Source organism: Crocuta crocuta, unplaced genomic scaffold (genome assembly GCF_008692635.1).
Source record: "Crocuta crocuta isolate KB4526 unplaced genomic scaffold, BGI_CrCroc_1.0 scaffold53, whole genome shotgun sequence".
NCBI classification, from domain to species: domain Eukaryota; kingdom Metazoa; phylum Chordata; class Mammalia; order Carnivora; family Hyaenidae; genus Crocuta; species Crocuta crocuta.
Genome location: NW_027529432.1, coordinates 2,163,897 through 2,183,170, shown reverse-complemented (window position 1 = coordinate 2,183,170; position 19,274 = coordinate 2,163,897). Strand labels below are relative to the sequence as shown.

Here is a 19,274-nt window from a genome sequence, read left to right as displayed (position 1 = left end):
GGACCGGGGCATAGGGAGGTTCCGGAATCATGAGCCCCAGACATAGCAGAGCAGAAAGTGACCTCAAACCATAGCCTCTTCTCACTTCTAGGTCCTCTACATCCAGGCCTTTGTCCTTGTCTTTCTCTTGGGCAAAGTGATGGGCAAGGTGTTCTTTGGACAGCTGAGGGCAGCAGAGATGGAGGTAAGATGACTCCAGAAGTGAGGGGCAGGGAGCTGGGCAAGCAGAATGTCTTGAGCTCTTCTTTGCCCAACGCCCAGCACCTTCTGGAACGTTCCTGGTACGCTGTCACTGAGACTTGTCTGGCCTTCACTGTCTTTCGAGACGACTTCAGCCCCCGCTTCGTTGCACTCTTCACTCTCCTTCTCTTCCTCAAGTGTTTTCACTGGCTGGCTGAGGACCGTGTGGACTTTGTGAGTTGGGGGGGGGGAGGGGGGTTCTGGGAGGCAGATGGGAGGTGGTGGGCTCGTGAAGGCTGGGCTGGGGGTGCGGGGTGAGCCCTGGCCTTCCCAACGGGCCCCCTTTCTGCTCTGCCTCAGATGGAGCGCAGCCCCAACATCTCCTGGCTGTTTCACTGCCGCATCATCTGTGAGTGAGACCCTTGGGGAAAGGAGAGGAGGGAGCTGGAGGGGGAAGAGGCGCTGGGGAGGATGGAACGTGATAAGTCACTAACTGCGGACCCGTGCACTGGGGCACGGGCTTCCCCCTCCCCCCGCAGCTGTACAGGAAAGATAATTCGGGAGGTTAATTTGCATCCTCTGTGCCCTGTTCCGCTCCAGGGCTTCACAACTGTCCAGCCCCTCGGCTCTTGGCCTCCTCACCTGGAGCTTGGGCTGCTCCCTTGCCCTCCGAGGCACAACTGGGGTTCCCAGGGGGCTGGATTCAAGCCACCTGACTAGATGGCTAGGGCCCTGGTGGGCATGAGGGTGGGAGGGGTCTCGAAGCGGGAAGTGGCTGTCAGGCCCTGAGCTGACCCCACCTGCCCCCTGTTCGGGGGTCCCCACAGCCCTCATGTTCCTCCTGGGCACCCTGGACTTCCTCTTCGTCAGCCATGCCTATCACAGCATCTTGACCCGTGGGGCCTCTGTGCAGCTGGTGTTTGGCTTTGAGGTAAAACTGGCTCGGGAGGCTGGGAGGACGGGCCTGAGGCAGCACTGAACGTGCCCGGAATCACGCGGCAGACCCTCACTGAGCACCTGCTCTGTGGCCAGGCCCGTGCAGGCCACCGAGGAGCAGCCACCGGTCCGTCTCCCCTCCTGCCTTGGGCCCTCCCACGCCTAGGAGAGCAGGGGGAGCACGGAAGGAGGCTTGGGTGGAGGGGGAGCCCTGGCCTGGCGCTCGGGGAGGGCCTTCCTGGAACGTGATGCCAGAGGAGCTGGCTGCCGATGGACGGGAGGACTTGGCTTGGTGGACGGTGGGGGAGGTGCTGAGTGACAGCAGCTCACGTCCCCACTGCGCGCTAGACCCTGTGCCGAGCGCTGGAGCTGCGTCTTTTAATCAGCAAAGCAACAGAGTCGTTAAGGAACAGTTCTGTCGCTCGGCAGACAGGCCAGCTCTGCGGTTCAGAGGGGTCTGCTGAGCGGCCAGAGGTCCCGCCGGCGAGTGCGCGGAGGCGCTCGGAAGACCGCAGCCGTGTCCAGTACCACGCTTGTGTCATTGCACTCTGCTGTGCAGAGGCTTGCGCGCGGCAGAGGGTGACCGGGGCGAGGGGGTGCTGTGTGCTCACGTACCCCGCCCCCTCCTCCTGCCAGTACGCCATCCTGATGACCATGGTGCTCACCATCTTCATCAAGTACGTGCTGCACTCCGTGGACCTGCAGAGCGAGAACCCCTGGGACAACAAGGCTGTGTACATGCTCTACACGGAGCTGTTTACAGGTGAGAAGAGCCCGGGCCTCCCCCTGACCGGGCCCGGTGTCCCCGGCCCTGCCTCCCGGGCCCGGTGACTGCTGCTCTCTGCACCTCCCCTTGCCCCCCAGGCTTCATCAAGGTCTTGCTGTACATGGCGTTCATGACTATCATGATCAAGGTGCACACCTTCCCTCTCTTTGCCATCCGGCCTATGTACCTGGCCATGAGGTAAGCCCAGCCCAGCCCGCCCTGCCCCTGCTCCTGGCCCACACCTGATTCTCCTCCCTCACCCAACTTTCACTGAAACTCTCCCTTCAGGCAGTTCAAGAAGGCCGTGACCGATGCCATCATGTCTCGCCGAGCCATCCGCAACATGAACACGCTGTAAGTGGGCCGGGCCGCCTGCTCTCCCTAGTTCCGCCCCAGGTTCCTCTGTCCCCACCCCTGGCTGGACCTCTCCCTGGCCTTGTCCTGACCAGGTATCCCGATGCCACCCCGGAGGAGCTCCAGGCGATGGACAATGTCTGCATCATCTGCCGGGAGGAGATGGTGACCGGTGCCAAGAGGCTGCCCTGCAACCACATTTTCCATACCAGGTGGGCGGGGCCCGGCAAGCCCGACAGCAGGGGCTGGGCCCTGGAAGGCGGCCCGTGGGGACTCTCTGACCATCACCTGGTCTTGACCCCCAGCTGCCTGCGCTCCTGGTTCCAGCGGCAGCAGACTTGCCCTACCTGCCGAATGGACGTCCTCCGGGCATCACTGCCGACCCAGTCACCTCCGCCCCCTGAGCCTGCGGATCAGGGGCCACCACCTGCCCCTCACCCCCCACCGCTCCTGCCCCAGCCCCCTAACTGTGAGTGCCCCTCACTTGGCCATCCAGCACACTGTCGAGTACTTGCCCGGAGCTGGGGACGGGAAGCACGGAGGTGAATCAGAGCCTCTGTCCTTCAGCAGCTCAGTCTGGGTAGGAGAGGGGTCACAGAAAGAGACACCAATGCATTGCAGTCACGGGTCATCAGTGCTGAGCTCAGAGAGGCCTGAGGGCGCAGGACAGAGTTCCTAACAGCCGGCCTCTCGCATGTGATTTGGAGCGGTCTCACTTGCACGTTTCCTCACTGCCTCGTCCTCTCTGCAGTCCCCCAGGGCCTCCTGCCTCCGTTTCCTCCGGGCATGTTCCCGCTGTGGCCCCCCATGGGCCCCTTTCCACCTGTCCCGCCTCCCCCCAGCTCCGGAGAGGCTGCGGCCCCTCCATCCACCAGTGCGGGTGAGTCTTTCTCGGCTGCTGCGACAGTCAGAGGGTGGGAGGAGTGGAAGCAGAGGCCTCAGCACTCAGCAACTTCCTGTTCTCACTCCGCACCAGCCCTTTCTCGGCCCAGCGGAGCAGCCACGACCACAGCTGCCACCACCGCCGCCTCCGCCTCGGCACCTGGCTCTGCCCCCGGCCCTGAGGCCGGCCCCGCTCCGGGCTTCCCCTTCCCTCCACCCTGGATGGGCATGCCGCTGCCTCCGCCCTTCGGTAACCTGAGCCACCCTCGGGTCGATCTGGAGGGTAGAGGGTGTCAGCCCCCGACCCCAGGCAGTCCCACCACCCCGGCTGAGCCTCCGCCTCCCTGCAGCCTTCCCCCCCATGCCCGTGCCCCCCGCTGGCTTCGCCGGGCTGACTCCGGAGGAGCTGCGGGCTCTGGAAGGCCACGAGCGGCAGCACCTGGAGGCCCGGCTGCAGAGCCTGCGCAACATCCACACGCTGCTGGACGCCGCCATGCTGCAGATCAACCAGTACCTCACCGTGCTGGCCTCCCTGGGGTGCGTCCGCCCGGGGCCCGGGGCAGGGGCGGCAGGGGGGAGCTGGGCCCCTTTCTCTTTTGCCACCCTGTGATACCTGCCGATCCCGGTCACCTCTCTGTAGGCATAGCAGCATCTCTGGGTTTCTTGCTGCCTCTATTCCTCGCTACAGGGACCCGCGTGGGTCTCAGGAGGGCTGATTGTTAGAGCTGACTTTGAATCTTGCTTCTTTATATTCTTCTGTAGTCAAATTACTCATAATTGTCAGCGTTTTAATTCATTATGGGTACCTTTCTCCTATATGGGGACCCTGTGCCTGGAAATCACTGACCCTGATCTGAGACCGCAGATAAGTCACCCGGGGCCACCTGCTAAACGTCCGACTTCGGCTCAGGTCACGATCTCACAGTTTGTGAGTTCGAGCCCTGCACTGGGCTGGCTGTTGTCAGCACAGAAGCCACTTCGAATGCCTCTCCCCTACTCACACACTCACTCTTCTTCTCTCTTAAAACTAAATTAAAAAAAAAAAAAGTCACTCAGAACCAGCCTGGTCTAAGCTCAAGTTGTGGTCCCCACCCACCACAAGTTGGGTGACCGCTATCACTTTAGAATAGAAGGGTTCTAAAGCCTGTTCACAGGTTCCATGCACAGTGCCTGGCACACAGCAGTGAGAGCACAGGCTTGGAGGGGAGTTGGGAGTCTGAGCGACCTGAATACGGTTTTCTTCAGTGGAAAGTCCGGGTGGGAACTCTGTGCGGAGCGTGGCAGCCTGCTAGGGGCTGTGGTTTACCAGTGAGCAAGGCCAGCAGTTCCTGCTCGCACGTACCTTGGTCAGCCTGTAGCCTGGAATCCTGAGAACACGCTCACTCGTGTCTGCTGCGGACTCAGGCCACGGAGGCGCGTGTGTGCAGACTCTACCCTGCAAGGCTCACCAAGGGCAGAACCTTCCCAATCACGCCAGGTTTCCAGGCCTCACATCCCTCGTCTCGTCTCTTCTCTCCTAGGCCCCCCCGGCCTGCCACCTCAGTCAGCCCCACTGAGGAGACCCCTGGAGTTGTCACTGCCGTCACCCCCACCAGCGTCCCCAGCTCTGAGGCCACCACCCCATCCCCAGGAGCTTCCCCACCAGCCCCTGAACCAGACAAGCCTCCAGGTAGTCTCGGTGAGCCTGGGGAGGGGGGTGGGGGCGGGAGGGAACTTCTGTGGGTTCCACTTCCGAACTCTGTCCCCAGCTCCTGAGTCCGTGGGCACGGAGGAGCTGCTGGAGGACGGGGAGCCTGACGCAGCAGAGCTCCGCCGCCGCCGCCTGCAGAAGCTGGAGTCCCCCGTTGCCCACTGACCCTACCCCAGGCCTCCCCTGCCTCCACTCTTGAGCAGCCCTCGCTGTAACGTGTCCTGCCACCAAGTGCCAGCTCCCTCTCTGTGTGCACCAGGGAGCAAGAACCCCCAGCTCTGAGACAAAAGGAGGTGGCACCGCCTAGGCCAAGGGGAAGGAAGCCTGAGGCCCCAGTTGACTGCAGCCCTTCCAATCCCGGGCAACCGTAGGGATCTCGGGTCAGTCCCCACCTTTCTTTCCAGCCCTTCACCCTTTTCCGCTGGGGCCGTGAAGGCAGAAAGGCAGTCTCCGAGAGGCCCTCTGCCCCCCTCTCTGGGAGAAGGGGCAGCCCTTCTAAGTCCACTTGTGTGTGTGTGTGTGTATGTGTGTGAAGTCGCTTCAGTGCTGAACAGTATTAGCTCCCCAATCCCATGTGTGAACGTCAGGGGCTGGAGGCAGGCCAGGAGCTTGCTCCCGGGGCCACCCACCACGACTGGTACCGAGTTCCCTTTTCTCACCCTGAACTCTCTCGAAGCTCTTTTTGACGGTGGCTGCGTCACTTACGCCCTGTGGTGTTGCCTGTCCTAGAGGCAGCTTCACGGCTCTGGGACAGGAGTAGTGCCCGGGGGCTGAGGAGCAGGCAGGTGCCACTGAAGTGCCCACGCCCCTCTCCCCGCCCCGGCGGTTTGTCTCAAGCGAGACTTCACGGTCTCGCCCAGCAACCACTGCCCGGCCTCGCTGTAGGCAGAGGGCCCGTGTGCGCCCCGGAGCCACTGCAGGCCGCAGAGTGTGGGGAAGGCCACTTCTCAACTCACAGAACTGTCCTTGAGTTTAGAAGAATTGGAATTCCTTGCCGTTGTCTTTTGGCTTAAATTTTGTCTTTGAACTTGAATGCTGACCCTCGGAAAGAGCAGGAGCATCAGACTCCTGGTCTTTCCAGTTTAGAAAAGGCACTGGGCCAGGCAGGGACCACAGGAGCCGAGGCCCGCCCGCCCTTGTCTTTTTTTCCCTCGGTTTTGTGTTACAAGAGTTGCTGGAGACCGTTTCAGATGATTATTTAATTTGTAAATATTGTACAAATTTTAATAGCTTAAATTGTATATACCGCCAAATAAAGACTTGCATTGACCACGGTGNGGGTTTACTTAGACAAGCCATTAAACCATTATGACGACACCCCATTTTCCAGATGAAGAAACTGAGCCCCAGAGAGGCTAAGCTTTTATAACTCCAGGGACGAGGCAAGCGTGATGATGCCCGGGCCCGGAGCAGGGTGGGACGGCAGGGGCAGAAGGCCAGCATCTTTCTTCCCGAGGCCCCCCCGGCTGCCCGACACCAGCTCAGGAGGCCGGGAAGGCCGGCTCGCTCTGCGCCGGGCCGCTGGGGTCTCGCAAGCACCCCCCCGCGGGCAGACTGGCTAAAGCTAACCCCTTAGCTTTCTGGAGCTAGAAACCCAGTCAGGCCCGACCCTGGCCTAGAACAGAGCAAAGGCGACGGGGCCTTCCACTTCTAGGGGCTAAAGAAGGAGGCCAGGGGCTGACGCGGGGCCTCTGTGCCTCCACCCGGTACTGCACTTGGAACTGAAGCCCTCCAGGCCCCATGACGGAGTTAGCGTGTTCTCCACGGCCTCCACCAAGCCGGGCCGGGCCTGGGGGCCAAGGGGGGGCCGTGCTCAGCCTGGTGCTCCCCTCCCCTAAACTGGGTGGGGCTAGTCCGCCAGAGGGCCAGTCAGCAACCTCCAGAATTTGAAGAGCTGCGCCCAGTGAGCTCCAATGAAGGCAGAGGCCAATGACAGCCCTCCCCCAATTTTACAGGGTCTCGTCCCCCCTTGATGTGAGCAAGGCCTGCTCTGAAGCCCTGAGCCCTCCCGTTAACCTGCCTACGCGCCTCGCCCTACCCTACCCCTGCTGTCCTCGTTGCTCCTACAGCTGTCTCCCTCCCGAGACCCCCCATCCCCACCCCGGACTCTAGTTGCGGGGGCTGCCGTCAGGCTGCGCAGGGGGGGGCCTCAGAAGCCCTTTTCCAGGAGCCAGGCTTTGAGCTGCTGGTCAAAGTAGCCCTTGACCCGCAGGGTACCTGTCACCTCATTGACCTGGGTGACAGGGGTCTTCCCCAGCAGTGGACTCAGGAAATCTTCCACATCCTTCTGCAGAGCCTGGGTGGGAAGAGAACAAACCAAGCCCGGTCAGACCATCCCCTCTAGCGGACTCCCGTCCCTTCAGCCCTGAAAGGGTTGGACTCAGACCCTGACCAACCCCCTCACTTACCCAAATGTCCCCCTCCACCTTTCGGATCACAGTCATCTGGCGGTTGCCGTGTGTGATGTCCGTGTAGACAGGGATGTTGTGCATACGGGAGCGCCGCACAAAGTAGGGCAGGTCGGGCGGGGGGTCTGTGGCAGGGAGGAACGGCGAGGGGTCAAATCTGCCCCGGCTTTACATCACCTTAGCCAACACCCTTCCCCTCACAGTCTACGCAGAATCTACCTCTAGATCTCAGGTCGAAGACCCGCTCCTTCCCGAGGTTTAGAGCCAGGACCAGACTGTTCACCCGGTAATCTCGCAGGCCCAACCCAGGGCCTGGCACGAGAAGGTGCTCAAGAAGAGATGAGGTCAGGGCCACGCCTCCCCAGGTCCTCACCTGGGGCCAATCCTTGCACTTCACCCCTGGGTAGGGAGGCTAAAATCAAGCTCTGGCACAAAGAAATGGGGATTTGCAAGCACTGAACACCTACCTACCACATGCTGGGCTCTGTGTTAAGCACTTTATGTCCTGAGCAGATTATCTCCATTTTGAGAAACTATGTGACTAATGATCACACTGGCAATAAGAATGGAGCCAAATTCGGGGGCGCCTGGGTGGCTTAGTCGGTTAAGAGACTGACTTTCGCTTAGGTCATGATCTCGCGGTTCATGGGTTCGAGCCCCGCGTCGGGCTCTGTGCTGACTGCCAGCTCAGAGCCTGGAGCCTGTTTCAGTCTGTGACTCCCTCTCTCTCTGACCCTCCCCTGCTCACGCTGTCTCTCTCTCTCTCCTAGAATTAAAAAAAAAAAAAAAAAAAAAGAATGGAGCCAAATTCGAACCTAGGACTGCCCAACTCCCAAGCTCTGTTCTCAATTATGGTACGAGGCCTACCGGAGTCGGGGTGGGGGAGGTCCCAGCTCTTGGGGCTTCTCTCTCTGCGTCACTCTTCCTGAATGGGAAGACCTCGTCCCAGGAGCGTGCATGGATGGGCACTAGTAAAACAGGGCTGCATCCCCAGGCCCTTCCTTGAACAAGAGACAGGTGCTAAGCCCTGAGTGACCTCAACACAAGCCCGGAACCCACTGGGGACTCCAGAGCCTCAGCCGGGGAGGAACACCACTAGGAGAGGTTTCCGGTAGCTTCCAAGCCCTCCTCTCCAGCCAGCTCACCTCTGGGTGGCTGCCAGCCACTAGGAGTGGGATAACGTTCATGCTCTGGGGGCTCTGGGATGCTGGTAGGGGGTAACAGGCGCTCCACAAACTGGTATTCGTCCACAGACTCCACAAAGCCGGGGTAATCCGGAGGCCCCTGGGTCTGGCTCTGCAGCCAAAACCAAAAGGAAACCACCACTGATCCATTGGCCCAGGCACCCCCACAGGAGACGCAGAACCTCAGTAGGCAGAAAGGGAAACACAGGGGGCGCCTGGGTGGCTCAGCCGGTTGGGCGTCTGACTTCAGCTCAGGTCATGATCTCGNAAAAAAAAAAAGGGAAACACGGGTGCAGAGAATGGCATAAACAAAAAAAAGCCTGGAGGTAGGAAAGCACCAGACTTCAGTTTGCCGGGGTAGACGTGGGACTGAAAAGAAGTGCAGGCACTCTGAAGGACCTGCCTCTCTAGGGATTTCTGTGGGACTCCTGACCCAAAGGCAACTTACTGTAAATCAGATCAATACAGCATTTTTCAGTATTTAAAAATTTTCTTTTAACTTTTAGTCATTTTTGAGAGACAGAACAGAGTTGAGCAGGGGAGGGGCAGAGAGAGGAGGAGACAGAATCCAAAGCAGGCCCCAGGCTCTGAGCTGTCAGCACAGAGCCGGACACGGGGCTCGAACTCACTGACTGTGAGATCATGACCTGAGCCGAAGACAGACACTCAACCCACCGAGCCACCCAGATGCCCCGGCATTTTTCAGTATTTTAAAGTTTCTTCTAGAGGCGCCTAGGTGGCTCGGTTGGTCACGTGTACAACTTCGGCTCAGGTCATGATTTCGCGGTTGGTGAGTTCGAGCCCTGTGTCAGGTTCCGTGCTGACAGCTCAGAGCCTAGAGCTTTGAGCCCGCTTTGGATTCTGTGTCTCCCCCGCTCTCTGCCCCTTGCCTGCTCGCAGTCTCTCTGTCTCAAAAATAAGCATTAAAAAAAAAATTTTTTTTAAGTTTCTGCCAGAGGCTGGCTCCAGCAGGTCCAGGGGTCCCTGAAGGATGGACGGTGTCGGCGAGAGAGAGAGAGAGAGCCCCGAGATTCTTTCTGATCACCAGGCAGGCATCTCTGTCCTGTTAGGTTTGGTGTCTTTATTTAAAGGTCCAACGACAACATGAGATCAGAAAAAGGAATTTTTACAATGGAAAGCTCTTTGTGATAAGATGCTTTGAAAAGTGTACAAGACCTGGTTTTTTGGAAGTATTCTTGCAGAATTACCCCAATCATAGTGAGGCTGAGTAAATCTTACAACTAAGGAAATAACAGGGTGTTCTTAGTGAAAAACAGGCTGACAAACATATTTGTTCTAATAACACTAGGATTAGGACATTAGGTTAACTTGTAAAAAGACAGGCTAGGAGTCATTTTGAACTGGTTAATAAGTTGTCTGTGGAAACCTTTTTGACCTGATGCTGGATGTGTAAACACCATGGAGGCCCTAAATGTGTCGGCCTTTGTTTTTGGGTTATGTTTTAGCTACTCTTATCTATCCTCACCCCAGCCGCCAGTGTAAGGGAGGGTGTTTGCGGAAAGTAGGCCTTAAGTTCTGCCCTTATCTGTTTTTTAACGCTAAATTAGGCTCTTTGTCTCGGCGGCCAGGTTCAATTGTAACTTCTGTGTTCTTAACCCCCTTTATTACCTAAGTCTTGGATCTGCAAGGCCCACAGGAAGAGCCTTTTGACAATCATCCACAGTACTTTCATCTAAAATCTCTTTCGTAAAGGCAGGAATATGCTTTTCCTTATCAGGAATATGTGTGGGGAATATCAGTCTGATCTGGAATATTGTGAGGCCTGTTCAATACCAGCAGGCTCATTTCCAACATGAGCCAGTAGTAGCAGAAGGAGATCCCAGTTTTCATTTCTCATGGGAGGAGCTGTGCAAACACTGCCATTTCCTTGCTGTGACTGTCATCCAGCGAGGCCAGTGCGGCTCCCAGCAAGTTTCCTCTAAACATTCTAGTTCTGGGATGAGGCACTTTCAGCAATCTTGATAATGCCACTCACTATCATCTGATGTGAACGTTTTGGCCTCATATAACCACGATCAGGCACTGGAATAAATGTATTATGGGTATTGTTTTGAGTTAATTCCTACAATGACACAGGTATTTTATTACCCCCTTTTACCATCAAGGAAAAATTAGGACACTAAAAAACAATCCACCTATGGTAACTCTCCGCAGTCTGTCCTCCCATCTTCCAACAAATATCCTGGAATCCTGATAGCCCTGGGGGTTACAAGCAGAATGAAGTGGCCTGTATATCATGAACCCCAGGTTCTCTTAAGTGTCGCCAAAGATCTGGGGCCGACCCCTACACTGGGAAACGGTTTCCCTTTCTAAAATTACGCAGCAAGCGTCGATGGGTAGCCCCTCCCATTTCTGACTAACCCGAGCTGTCCACCAATCAGGTTCCAAGCCCCTCACACCGTGGCGCGCCGCAGGCCCTGCACTTTGCTTCTCAATCTTGTACCTGAGCTCCAGGGTTACAGGAATAACAACGAGACCCGCACGCAACGCTCTTCCCCCACCTCCAGTCTCAGCGCTCTCACCAGCCGCCGGAGCCCGCAGCCCGGCTGGACGCCGGTTCTCCAGCCCCTCAGCGAAGCTCGGAGTACGGCCGCGGCCATCTTGAACCGCTCCCGTACACCGGCCTTCTGCGCGCGCAACCAGGTTGATTCCGCCCCTTCCTGGGCGCACCGCCCCCCCGGACCGAAAGAACGCCTGCGCAAAGCGTAAAGAGGCGGAGCTAGGACTACCGGGAGCGGTACAAATACCAGAGCCCTTCGCCGTCGCTCAGCAGTGACGTGGCACGCAGCAGGCGGTGAGGACGTGCGCGCCCTTCTTCCTTCCTCTTTCTCGACTCCATCTTCGCGGTCGCGGCTGCGGTGGCCGTAGTTCAGGTAAGATTTTGGGCCCTCGCTGGATCCGGAGAGCTTAGCAGCAGGTTGGCCGCGAGGTCAGAAGACGCGGGAAAAGTAGAAGGAGAAGGGCTCTTCTGAGGGTCAGGTTCTGGTCCCCACCCGACCGCCCTGACAGGTTCGGCCTTACCCACGTGAGATCCCGCGACCACCGATCCCAGAGCGACCACCGATCCCAGAGCGATCGGTCCCGGCCCGCCACCCTTCCTCCGACCCTTGTCTCCCAGAGCATTCTTTCTCATATAAGCCTTCCTTTCTTCAGTTGCCGACATGCAGCTCTTTGTCCGCGCCCAGGAGCTACACACCCTCGAGGTGACCGGCCAGGAGACGGTCGCCCAGATCAAGGTGAGGCTGCTTGGTGCTTCCTAGGCTCCATCCTCTTTGTTTTTAATCTCATCCTCCCACGGGAACGCTGATGAGTCTTATTTTTCCCCGTAGGCTCATGTAGCCTCTCTGGAGGGCATCGCTCCGGAGGATCAAGTCGTGCTCCTGGCGGGCACGCCCCTAGAGGATGAGGCTACCCTGGGGCAGTGTGGAGTGGAGGCTCTGACCACCCTGGAAGTAGCCGGCCGCATGCTTGGAGGTGAGCTGGGGAGGATTGTCCTTTGAACTGTTTGTAAGCTCATAACGAGTGTGGTAGGTGGAGTTCATGGTCCTCAATCCGGGGCGGTTCTTGTTTACCTCCCATAGAAGGAACTCTTAAGAGGTCCGTGGGAGCTTGAGCCAGAGCCTAGTTCTGTTTTCAGTCACTTACAGACCCTGTGAAGGCTTGAATTGAGAAAGGATTCTACTGGGTGGGGTCTTCTCGCTCTCCTAACTCTTCCTGACCTTTCCCACCGCAGGTAAAGTCCATGGTTCGCTGGCCCGTGCTGGGAAAGTAAGAGGGCAGACTCCTAAGGTAGGTGAGAGTATTAGTGGTGTTCCTTGAACTTTGTTTTGTTTTGTTTCCTTCTATGAAAGCTAAGCCAAGACCTCTGGTCTTTCCTCTGTCTGCCTTCTCTCTGGAGTTAAGACTGAGGGAAGGCATGGAGGAAGCCAACCAGGGTCTCATCATTCCTCCCTTTTCCCAGGTGGCCAAACAGGAGAAGAAGAAGAAGAAGACAGGCCGAGCCAAGCGACGGATGCAGTACAACCGGCGCTTTGTCAACGTGGTGCCCACCTTTGGAAAGAAGAAGGGCCCCAATGCCAACTCTTAAGTCTGTTGTAATCCTGGCTTGCCCCCAATAAAGCCACTTAGTCCAGTCATCTCACGGTTTCATATTCACTTGCAGGGCCTCAGGGGGATGCATGGCTCCTAGGGCTGGTCGTGTGTTCATTAGTTCTTGATACTGTCAAGTTGGAAGAGGCAGGGACCCTTGGCTGGCATGGAGGAAAAGTGATCAACTACGAGAAGAGGCTTACCACGAACATTAGCAACCACAGGTGCCAGCTCTTCCGATGTAGAGTTGGGCGAGTTTCCCGCCCCGGATAACCTGGTCATTCCCCCAAATCCTTTTTTGTTCTTGTGCTTTAAACAGAAGGTGCCAAGAATCGGTGGAGGACTATGGAGGCAGGAGAGGAGTTTGAGCAGTAGACCGGCCAGGGAAAGCCATTCTGACCTGCCCTTGAAGTTGGGACCAGCTGTGGCCTTAGTGGAGTCCTTGGCAAGGGTCCGGTTTGTCCCCACTTCAGAAGGCGTGCGGGGACCCAATTGAGTGGAGGCCAGTGACTGGGACAGGCAGTGTAAAGAATTCACCCAACGCAGAACAAAAGAGAAGTTTATTGAATACACTGCTGGGGAGGGAGGGCAGGACAGCAAAGAAGAAACTGGCAGGAGGCAGGCGTGGGGGAAGGTGAGGAGGTGGGAGAACGTATGGAATTTTCCTGTTTTGATGCCTGTGCCAGGTTGCAGGTAGCTCATTGGTCAGCCATGACTGGATGTTTTGAGGTGGGCCATCTGATGGGCCTATTTGCATTCAGCCTGGTGGTTGCTGTGGGCCCTTCTACCTGAGGTTTCCATTGCCCAANTTCATCCTTTTTCTACTCTCCCCTTTATTTGCCAGTGTCCCCCTAGTTAGAATGGCTGCCCTTCCAGCTGAGGGACGCATCTCCTCCGCCAAGGGCCTGGCGCAAATAGCTGCCTAGAGTAGGTGCCTTGCAAAGTTGAATTTCCGCGGTCACGCTTTTGGTGCCGAAAAGGGAACCACTAGGGGGCGAGCTGGTACCAGCGGAGCTCGTACCCTCTCTCACCGCTCGGGGCGGGGCTTGTGCGTCGGGACCCGCCCCTGCCCGAGCACTCCTTGATAGAAGGATGGGGCTTGGCTTCCGAGTGTGGGCGGAAGTTGCCGAGAGTCCTCGGGAACTCTGGCTCCGCCCCGTTAGCCTCGCTTGGAGGCGGAAGCAACCGATGAGCGCCGGAAGTTGCCCAGAGCAGCCTGTGAGTGTTCGCGAGCCGCGCGGGACGCCAGTTGCCATGGAGCCGGCCGGGCCGTGTGGGTTTTGCCCGGCCGGGGAGGCCCAGCCGGCGCGCTACACCTGCCCTCGCTGCAATGTGCCCTACTGCTCGCTGCGCTGCTACCGGGCGCACGGCACCTGCGCCGAAGACTTCTACCGGGACCAGGTGCTGGGAGAGCTCCGCGGCCGCAGCGCCTCCCCCAGCCGCCTGGCCAGCGCCCTTCGGCGGCTGCGTGAGCAACGCGAGACCGAGGACGACCCCGAGGACGTAGGCCTCAGGCCTGGCCCGGCACCCGGCGGCCCCTCCGGGCTCTGGGAACTCCTGGCCCCGGCCGAGAAGGCGGCCTTCGAGCGGCTGCTGAGCCGGGGCGAGGCCGGGCGGCTGCTGCCCCCGTGGCGGCCGTGGTGGTGGGGACGCGGGGCCGGGCCGCCGCTCCTGGAGGAGGTGGACGCCGCCGCGTGCGGTGACCCTGTAGGGCAAGAGCCCACCCCCGCGAGGACGCCACCGGCACCCGTGAAGGAGGCCGCCGCCGAGCCATCGCTCGGAGACGCCCCCGAGGCCTGCGCGCCCCCGGTGCCCACTCGGATCCCCACGCTGGCCAGCCTGAGCCGTGGCCTGGCCTCGCCGCTTGTGCGCTTCCAGCTGCCCAACGTGCTGTTCGCCTACGCACACACCCTGGCCTTGTACCACGGCGGCGACGACGACGCCCTGCTCTCCGACTTCTGTGCCACGCTGCTCGGCGTTTCCGGGGCCCTGGGCGCGCAGCAGGTCTTCGACTCGGCCGAGGAAGCCCTGCAAGCCGCAGCCCAGGTGCTCGAAGCGGGCGAGCATCCTCCCGGGCCCCTGGGCACACGGGGTGCCATGCGCGAGGTCGCCCGCATCCTGATGGGCGAAGGCCCGGCCGCCCAGAAAGGCTACACGCTGGCGGCCCTGGGCCACCTGGCACGGACCCTGGGCCAGGCCCGGAGGCAAGCGGTGGCTGCCGAGGAGCGAGATCGCCTCTACCGGGCGCGGAAGAAGTGCCAGTTCCTGCTGGCCTGGACCAATGAAAACGAGGCGGCGCTCACGCCCCTGGCTCTGGACTGTGCCAGGGCCCACAGAGCCCACGCTGTGGCCGCCGAGGAGGTGGCAGCCCTCACTGGGGAGCTGGAGCGCCTTTGGGGCGGCCCCCTGCCACCCGCTCCAAGAATTCTCATCGAGGAGCTCCCCGGCTGAACTGGGATCTGTCTCTTTCTCGGGAATAAAGCTGTGACCGGGCTGCCCTGTTCGCAGCGCCCATTTCTGAGTAACAGCTGTTGTCCCGCCCCGCCCCAGCCGCCGACCCTGGGGCCCACAAACCACCTCTCAGCTTCTCCGGATCAGGGCTGACCCAGCCAAGTTTTCAACACCCCAGTCCCAGGAAGGAAGAGAAGTGGGATTAAGTGTTCCAGGCGTTTATTCTACGAGGAAGGGCAGCCCCGTCCGCTCCTGTTTTGGGGCACTGGCTTCATTTCTCCTGGCTCCAGAGCACCTCCCTGACGCTGTTCCTCCCTGCCCCTAGGAGCTCAGAGCAGGGGAGGGTCCAGGCTCCCGGTGCTGGGTGCGCATGTGCCCCAGCCCGGGACGCGCAAAGCTGCTCAGTAGACGTAGGGCAGGATCCGGTAAGGCACACGCCGGCAGTACTCGTGCCAGGCCCGGCCGTATTTCTGCAGGCACTGCTGCTCATCGCGGGCCTCCCGGTGCACCAGCAGCGCCGTGAAGTAGAGGAGGTAAAAGTAGGGCAACAGGTGAGACACGCCTGTGGGGGAAGGGGAGGCTGTGATCCCTCAGCAGCCCCGGGTTCAAGGTTTCCACACCTGCTGGCTCGCAGGGACATCGGGGCTCTTGGGGGAAAGGTCCAGGGTCCCCGGCAAGGCGCTGGCACAGCTTAGGTTGGATGGAGGAACATCTGCTCCTGGCCACTCAGGGAGTCCCCATGCCCNTCCACTAGGGCGCATCCCTGCTCTCCCTTCCACACCCAGCCTGGGCATCCTGTGTTCACCATCTCTGCCCCTCCCATGCGTGCCCCCCACCCACATCCCGTGCCCACCCAAGCCACTCACCACAGGGCAGGGACCATGCTAGAGCCATGATGAGGTCTCCAAGGTAGTTGGGATGGCGGACCAGACCCCACCACCCAGACACCAGCAGCTGTCGCCCCGTGGCTGTAGGGATGGTCTCAAGGCCTGCGGGAAAGACAGGTAGTGGGGAGGGGGGGGCACTGCAGGAAGCCCAGCTGTACTGCTTCACTCCAGGCTCCCCGGAAACCCAGCTCACCAGCCACTCTGGGGTCAGAAGGATTCTTGCGGAAGGTGTTTTTCTGAGAATTGGCTCCTCGGAAGATGTAGTAACCAACAGCTAGGGGGAAAGCATGAGCAAATGGTCAGGGTCAGGGGTTATAGCCTTCTGCCGGGCCCTGACCATCCCCCCACAGCCCAGACCCAGTTGGCGGGGAGACCTAGGACCCCGTCCTCCCCACCCCGCTGCTTTAGAGAAGTGCCTGAGGCTTAGTACCCACCAGATGCTGGATAAATGTAACATGAATGAATGGAAGGGGGAGGAGGCCCTTCCAGACTGACCGTTGATGAGGCAGATGACTGAGGCCATGGGCAGCCCCAGGGGCTGCGGGTGGTGCAGCAGGAACTGGGCCTGCAGGCTGTAAGTGAAGGGCACCCACGCTAGGTCCCCAAAGGCCAGCATGAAGCCAAACCCGTCGTGCGTGATGTCCATGGTGGTGAGAACAGCCTCCTGCAGGGATGGGACCCAGACGCACTGGCTTAGTCCCCATAAGGTCCTCAAATGCCCTCCCTGCCTCTTCGCCCAGGCCAGCCTCACCTCATGCCAGAGAGCGTCACCCACATAGAGTAGCTGGAAGCCGTTGACCAGCCACATGGCCAGGGAGGGACTCCCCCGAAGCTCTGCTTCCTGCATCAGCAGGGCCAGGTTGATGAGGACCTGGGGTGGTGGCGGAAGGACAACAGGGCAGTGTGTCCCCAGCCCGTCTCTACAGAGGTGGTAGTACCTACATGGGGCAGAAGCCAGCCTTTCCCCTTATAGCTCTCTGCTCTCAGTCACTAAGTCCTCAGCCCTTCATTGAATGGATCCAGGCCCTATACCCAGGGGCAAAAACTGCAATAGATGCTTCCAGAAGTGCTCCCTGCCTGTTGACTGACTCTTGCCTTGTCCTATAATATTCCTTTTGGGAGAAAGATTAAAACAGACCTGGTTTTGGGACACCTGGGTGGCTCTGTCGGTTAAGCGTGCGACTCTTGATTTTCGCTCAGGTCATGATCTCACAGTTCGTGAGCTCAAGCCCCGTGTCAGGCTCTGCTGACAGCATGGGGCCTGCTTGGGATTCTCTCTCCCTCCCTCTCTCTGCCCCCCCCCCAAAAAAATAAACATTTAAAAAACACAAAATCTTTAAAACAGACCTGGTTTTGAATCTCAGCTTTGCTACTTAGGCAAGCTGCTTACCCTCTCCAAAGCCTCCTTTCCCCCACCCTATGTGGGAAATGGAGATAATCATGGACCTGCCTTATGGAGCTGAGGACCAGTTGACCTAGAGCATGGACGTGCGAAGCACGATGATTCTGGCACATAGTGAACAATAACGGCTAGCTGGCAGCCAGCCTGGGCTGAGCACCCCATTCTGGTATCACTGGGTTTGGTGGTGTCATTAATGTTCCCACTTCTAATCCTCACAAGAACCTTAGCAGGAAGTTCTCTGACTTTATTCCATTTCACACACGAGGAAATGGTCTCAGAGGCCAGGGTCCGGGTCCATGATGGACACTTGGCACTCCTCTCCCCTCTGGTTTCCAGGGGACCTTGCCTGAGAGATCCTTTGAGAAATCCTGACCACAGCCCAGCATGGGGGATTATAACCGAAAACCACAGTTGGCATGTCATCAAGGCCACCGATGAGGAACAGGTTGCTGCCCCCAATGACTGGTGTTAAGCTGGGCACCAGCTTGGACCTGCGGAGAGCATAGCGTCACCCTCTCCTGTCCTCAAAATAGATTTTGAGCTTGACCACTTTATTTAAAGTTGCATCTGCTCACCTAACTCCCTCCATGTCTTTTCTCCCTAGCCATGCTATATATTTTTTACTTGGGTCTTGTCTGCCTTTCCCAATATAATGTAGGCTCCATGAGGACAGAGATTTTTGTTTTTCTTGCTTTCCTGTAACTTTTTCTCCTGTGTCTCCTTGTACCTAGAGCGGTGCCCAGGGCACACAGTGGACCCAACAAATATTTGTGGGATGAATGAATAAGGGCTTACATCTGCGCGATATTGGCCTTGCCCCGCCTAAGCACAGCTTACCCATCCCACCCCTCCTCTTAGTTGCGCCCAGCATACCCAGCCGATGAGGCCAGGCCGCAGTTCACAGAAATATTTGAAGTCAAAGGAAGAGATGCGCGGGTTGAGCTCCCGTCCCAGGAAAAAGTCGTAGATGGGATTGCCTGGAGAATAGTGGGGGATGAAGATGAAAGCAAAAGCACCCCCCACCTGGCCCCATCCGCTCCCTGCCAGGCCCCCTCTCACCTGAGTTCCCCCCAGGTGCCAGGGCGGAGACAGGGGCTACCAGAGCCTTCAGAAAGAGGAGGAGGCTGAAGACGAAGGCGGTGAGGGTAGCCGCAAACGCCAAGGGCAGGAGCATTTCCGGGAGCGCCCCCAGAGGGAGCCCCACGGACACTGCCAAGCCCACCAACAGGGCCGTCAGCACCAGGGCCTGGAAGCCTGAACCGCAGTACACAGTGAGTCTTGGGGGCTGCGCCCCCACCCCTCTGCTCTCCCCCTCCATGCCACTCCCCACCCCAACACATATAAACAGTCCAAAGCCCAGGGAAGTCAGGGACTTTGCCCTTGGCTTTCAGTGGGTCACTCCAACCACCGCTCTGGGGCACAGAGTAGAAGCAAATGCTGCGGGGTAGGGGTGGAGGGACAAGGGACGTGGAGAGGGACAGGGAGAGCCCCGATGCCTGCCTGGGCACATAGCATAAAATAGGCGTCTATCGGAGCTTGGGGTGGGGGACTAATCTCCACGGGGCCTGGAGCCCCACCCCCACCGGCACAACTCCGGCGCCGGGATCCCCCAGGCACCGTTAATGGGGTAGCGCAGGCGACTCTTGTCCTTCAGTTCCAGCCCCTCGGCCACCTGCAGGCACAAAGGGGCTCTGGTAAGAGGTGAGCCTGCCTTCTCTCTAGTGGCGCGCCCGCTCCCTCTGCCCGCCTCCCCGCGGCCGAGTCCACACCTTGCGCGCCGGCAGTAGGTAGAGAGCCGCCTGAAGGCCGAGCCAGGTGAGCCACAGCAGCAGCATCTGGGGGCTCCACAGCACTTCGGGGCCCGGCAGGTAGGGGGGTAGGCCCAGGAGGCGCGCCGGGCCCGAGCGGGCCACCAGGAGCAGGTGGAACATGGTGGCAGGGAGCAGCAGCATCAGCGCCGCGGCGCCTGGGGAAGGGGGGGCGGCGGTCGCGTCGGGGGTCCGCTCCACAACACGCCCACGACC

General features: G+C 59.1%; 5 protein-coding genes across 7 annotated transcripts in view; 3 read left to right on the top strand and 2 right to left on the bottom strand.

Moving 5' to 3' along the window:
• SYVN1 (synoviolin 1) overlaps nucleotides 1–6,077 on the top strand; it is an 8,116-nt gene extending 2,039 nt beyond the window's left edge. For both annotated transcript variants that reach the window (XM_077759767.1, XM_077759766.1), the window contains exons 3-16: nucleotides 92–184; nucleotides 262–414; nucleotides 541–589; nucleotides 1,008–1,111; nucleotides 1,753–1,879; nucleotides 1,981–2,080; nucleotides 2,171–2,236; nucleotides 2,332–2,448; nucleotides 2,542–2,705; nucleotides 2,988–3,116; nucleotides 3,213–3,368; nucleotides 3,469–3,655; nucleotides 4,639–4,787; nucleotides 4,867–6,077. In XM_077759767.1, the coding sequence (XP_077615893.1) occupies nucleotides 92–184; nucleotides 262–414; nucleotides 541–589; nucleotides 1,008–1,111; nucleotides 1,753–1,879; nucleotides 1,981–2,080; nucleotides 2,171–2,236; nucleotides 2,332–2,448; nucleotides 2,542–2,705; nucleotides 2,988–3,116; nucleotides 3,213–3,368; nucleotides 3,469–3,655; nucleotides 4,639–4,787; nucleotides 4,867–4,973 (1,701 nt within the window). In that variant the 3' untranslated portion in view covers nucleotides 4,974–6,077. The remainder of the gene's footprint in view (nucleotides 1–91; nucleotides 185–261; nucleotides 415–540; nucleotides 590–1,007; nucleotides 1,112–1,752; nucleotides 1,880–1,980; nucleotides 2,081–2,170; nucleotides 2,237–2,331; nucleotides 2,449–2,541; nucleotides 2,706–2,987; nucleotides 3,117–3,212; nucleotides 3,369–3,468; nucleotides 3,656–4,638; nucleotides 4,788–4,866) is intronic.
• MRPL49 (mitochondrial ribosomal protein L49) lies at nucleotides 5,993–11,081 on the bottom strand. 2 transcript variants are annotated; one of them, XM_077759768.1, is made up of 4 exons: nucleotides 10,923–11,081; nucleotides 8,362–8,512; nucleotides 7,217–7,341; nucleotides 5,993–7,104 (listed from the first exon to the last, which is right to left on the bottom strand). In XM_077759768.1, the coding sequence occupies exons 1-4, from the start codon at nucleotides 11,019–11,021 to the stop codon at nucleotides 6,958–6,960; spliced, it is 522 nt and encodes a 173-aa protein (XP_077615894.1). In that variant the 5' UTR covers nucleotides 11,022–11,081; the 3' UTR covers nucleotides 5,993–6,957. The 2 variants fall into 2 exon arrangements, with proteins under 2 accessions (XP_077615894.1, XP_077615895.1); XM_077759769.1 differs by having other exon boundaries at nucleotides 10,944–11,079.
• A 102-nt stretch (nucleotides 11,082–11,183) lies between these two features.
• On the top strand, nucleotides 11,184–12,557 carry FAU (FAU ubiquitin like and ribosomal protein S30 fusion). The gene is made up of 5 exons (XM_077759770.1): nucleotides 11,184–11,294; nucleotides 11,575–11,657; nucleotides 11,751–11,895; nucleotides 12,155–12,210; nucleotides 12,383–12,557. The coding sequence occupies exons 2-5, from the start codon at nucleotides 11,583–11,585 to the stop codon at nucleotides 12,506–12,508; spliced, it is 402 nt and encodes a 133-aa protein (XP_077615896.1). The 5' UTR covers nucleotides 11,184–11,294; nucleotides 11,575–11,582; the 3' UTR covers nucleotides 12,509–12,557.
• Nucleotides 12,558–13,725: 1,168 nt separating this feature from the next.
• On the top strand, nucleotides 13,726–15,024 carry ZNHIT2 (zinc finger HIT-type containing 2). The gene has a single exon (XM_077759773.1). It carries the CDS (start codon nucleotides 13,765–13,767, stop codon nucleotides 14,959–14,961), a length of 1,197 nt encoding a protein of 398 aa, XP_077615899.1. The 5' UTR covers nucleotides 13,726–13,764; the 3' UTR covers nucleotides 14,962–15,024.
• A 139-nt stretch (nucleotides 15,025–15,163) lies between these two features.
• Nucleotides 15,164–19,274, bottom strand: part of TM7SF2 (transmembrane 7 superfamily member 2) — a 4,416-nt gene continuing 305 nt past the window's right edge. The window contains exons 2-10 of the mRNA XM_077759772.1: nucleotides 19,020–19,216; nucleotides 18,868–18,922; nucleotides 18,310–18,504; nucleotides 18,124–18,227; nucleotides 16,600–16,719; nucleotides 16,344–16,512; nucleotides 16,042–16,122; nucleotides 15,828–15,950; nucleotides 15,164–15,523 (exon numbers count right to left, since the gene is read on the bottom strand). Coding sequence (XP_077615898.1) covers nucleotides 15,363–15,523; nucleotides 15,828–15,950; nucleotides 16,042–16,122; nucleotides 16,344–16,512; nucleotides 16,600–16,719; nucleotides 18,124–18,227; nucleotides 18,310–18,504; nucleotides 18,868–18,922; nucleotides 19,020–19,216 — 1,205 coding nt within the window. The 3' untranslated portion in view covers nucleotides 15,164–15,362. The remainder of the gene's footprint in view (nucleotides 15,524–15,827; nucleotides 15,951–16,041; nucleotides 16,123–16,343; nucleotides 16,513–16,599; nucleotides 16,720–18,123; nucleotides 18,228–18,309; nucleotides 18,505–18,867; nucleotides 18,923–19,019; nucleotides 19,217–19,274) is intronic.

Excerpts from the sequence above, each read along its gene's own strand:
- FAU (XM_077759770.1), top strand. The coding sequence starts at position 11,583 with ATGCAGCTCTTTGTCCGCGCCCAGGAGCTACACACCCTCGAGGTGACC. Across the intron at positions 11,658-11,750 it reads AGACGGTCGCCCAGATCAAG|GCTCATGTAGCCTCTCTGGA; the intron begins GTGAGGCTGCTT and ends TTTTCCCCGTAG. Across the intron at positions 12,211-12,382 it reads TAAGAGGGCAGACTCCTAAG|GTGGCCAAACAGGAGAAGAA; the intron begins GTAGGTGAGAGT and ends CCCTTTTCCCAG.
- MRPL49 (XM_077759768.1), bottom strand. The coding sequence starts at position 11,021 with ATGGCCGCGGCCGTACTCCGAGCTTCGCTGAGGGGCTGGAGAACCGGC. Across the intron at positions 8,513-10,922 it reads TGAGAGCGCTGAGACTGGAG|AGCCAGACCCAGGGGCCTCC; the intron begins GTGGGGGAAGAG and ends TTTTGGCTGCAG. Across the intron at positions 7,105-7,216 it reads AGGTGGAGGGGGACATTTGG|GCTCTGCAGAAGGATGTGGA; the intron begins GTAAGTGAGGGG and ends CTTCCCACCCAG.
- ZNHIT2 (XM_077759773.1), top strand. The coding sequence starts at position 13,765 with ATGGAGCCGGCCGGGCCGTGTGGGTTTTGCCCGGCCGGGGAGGCCCAG.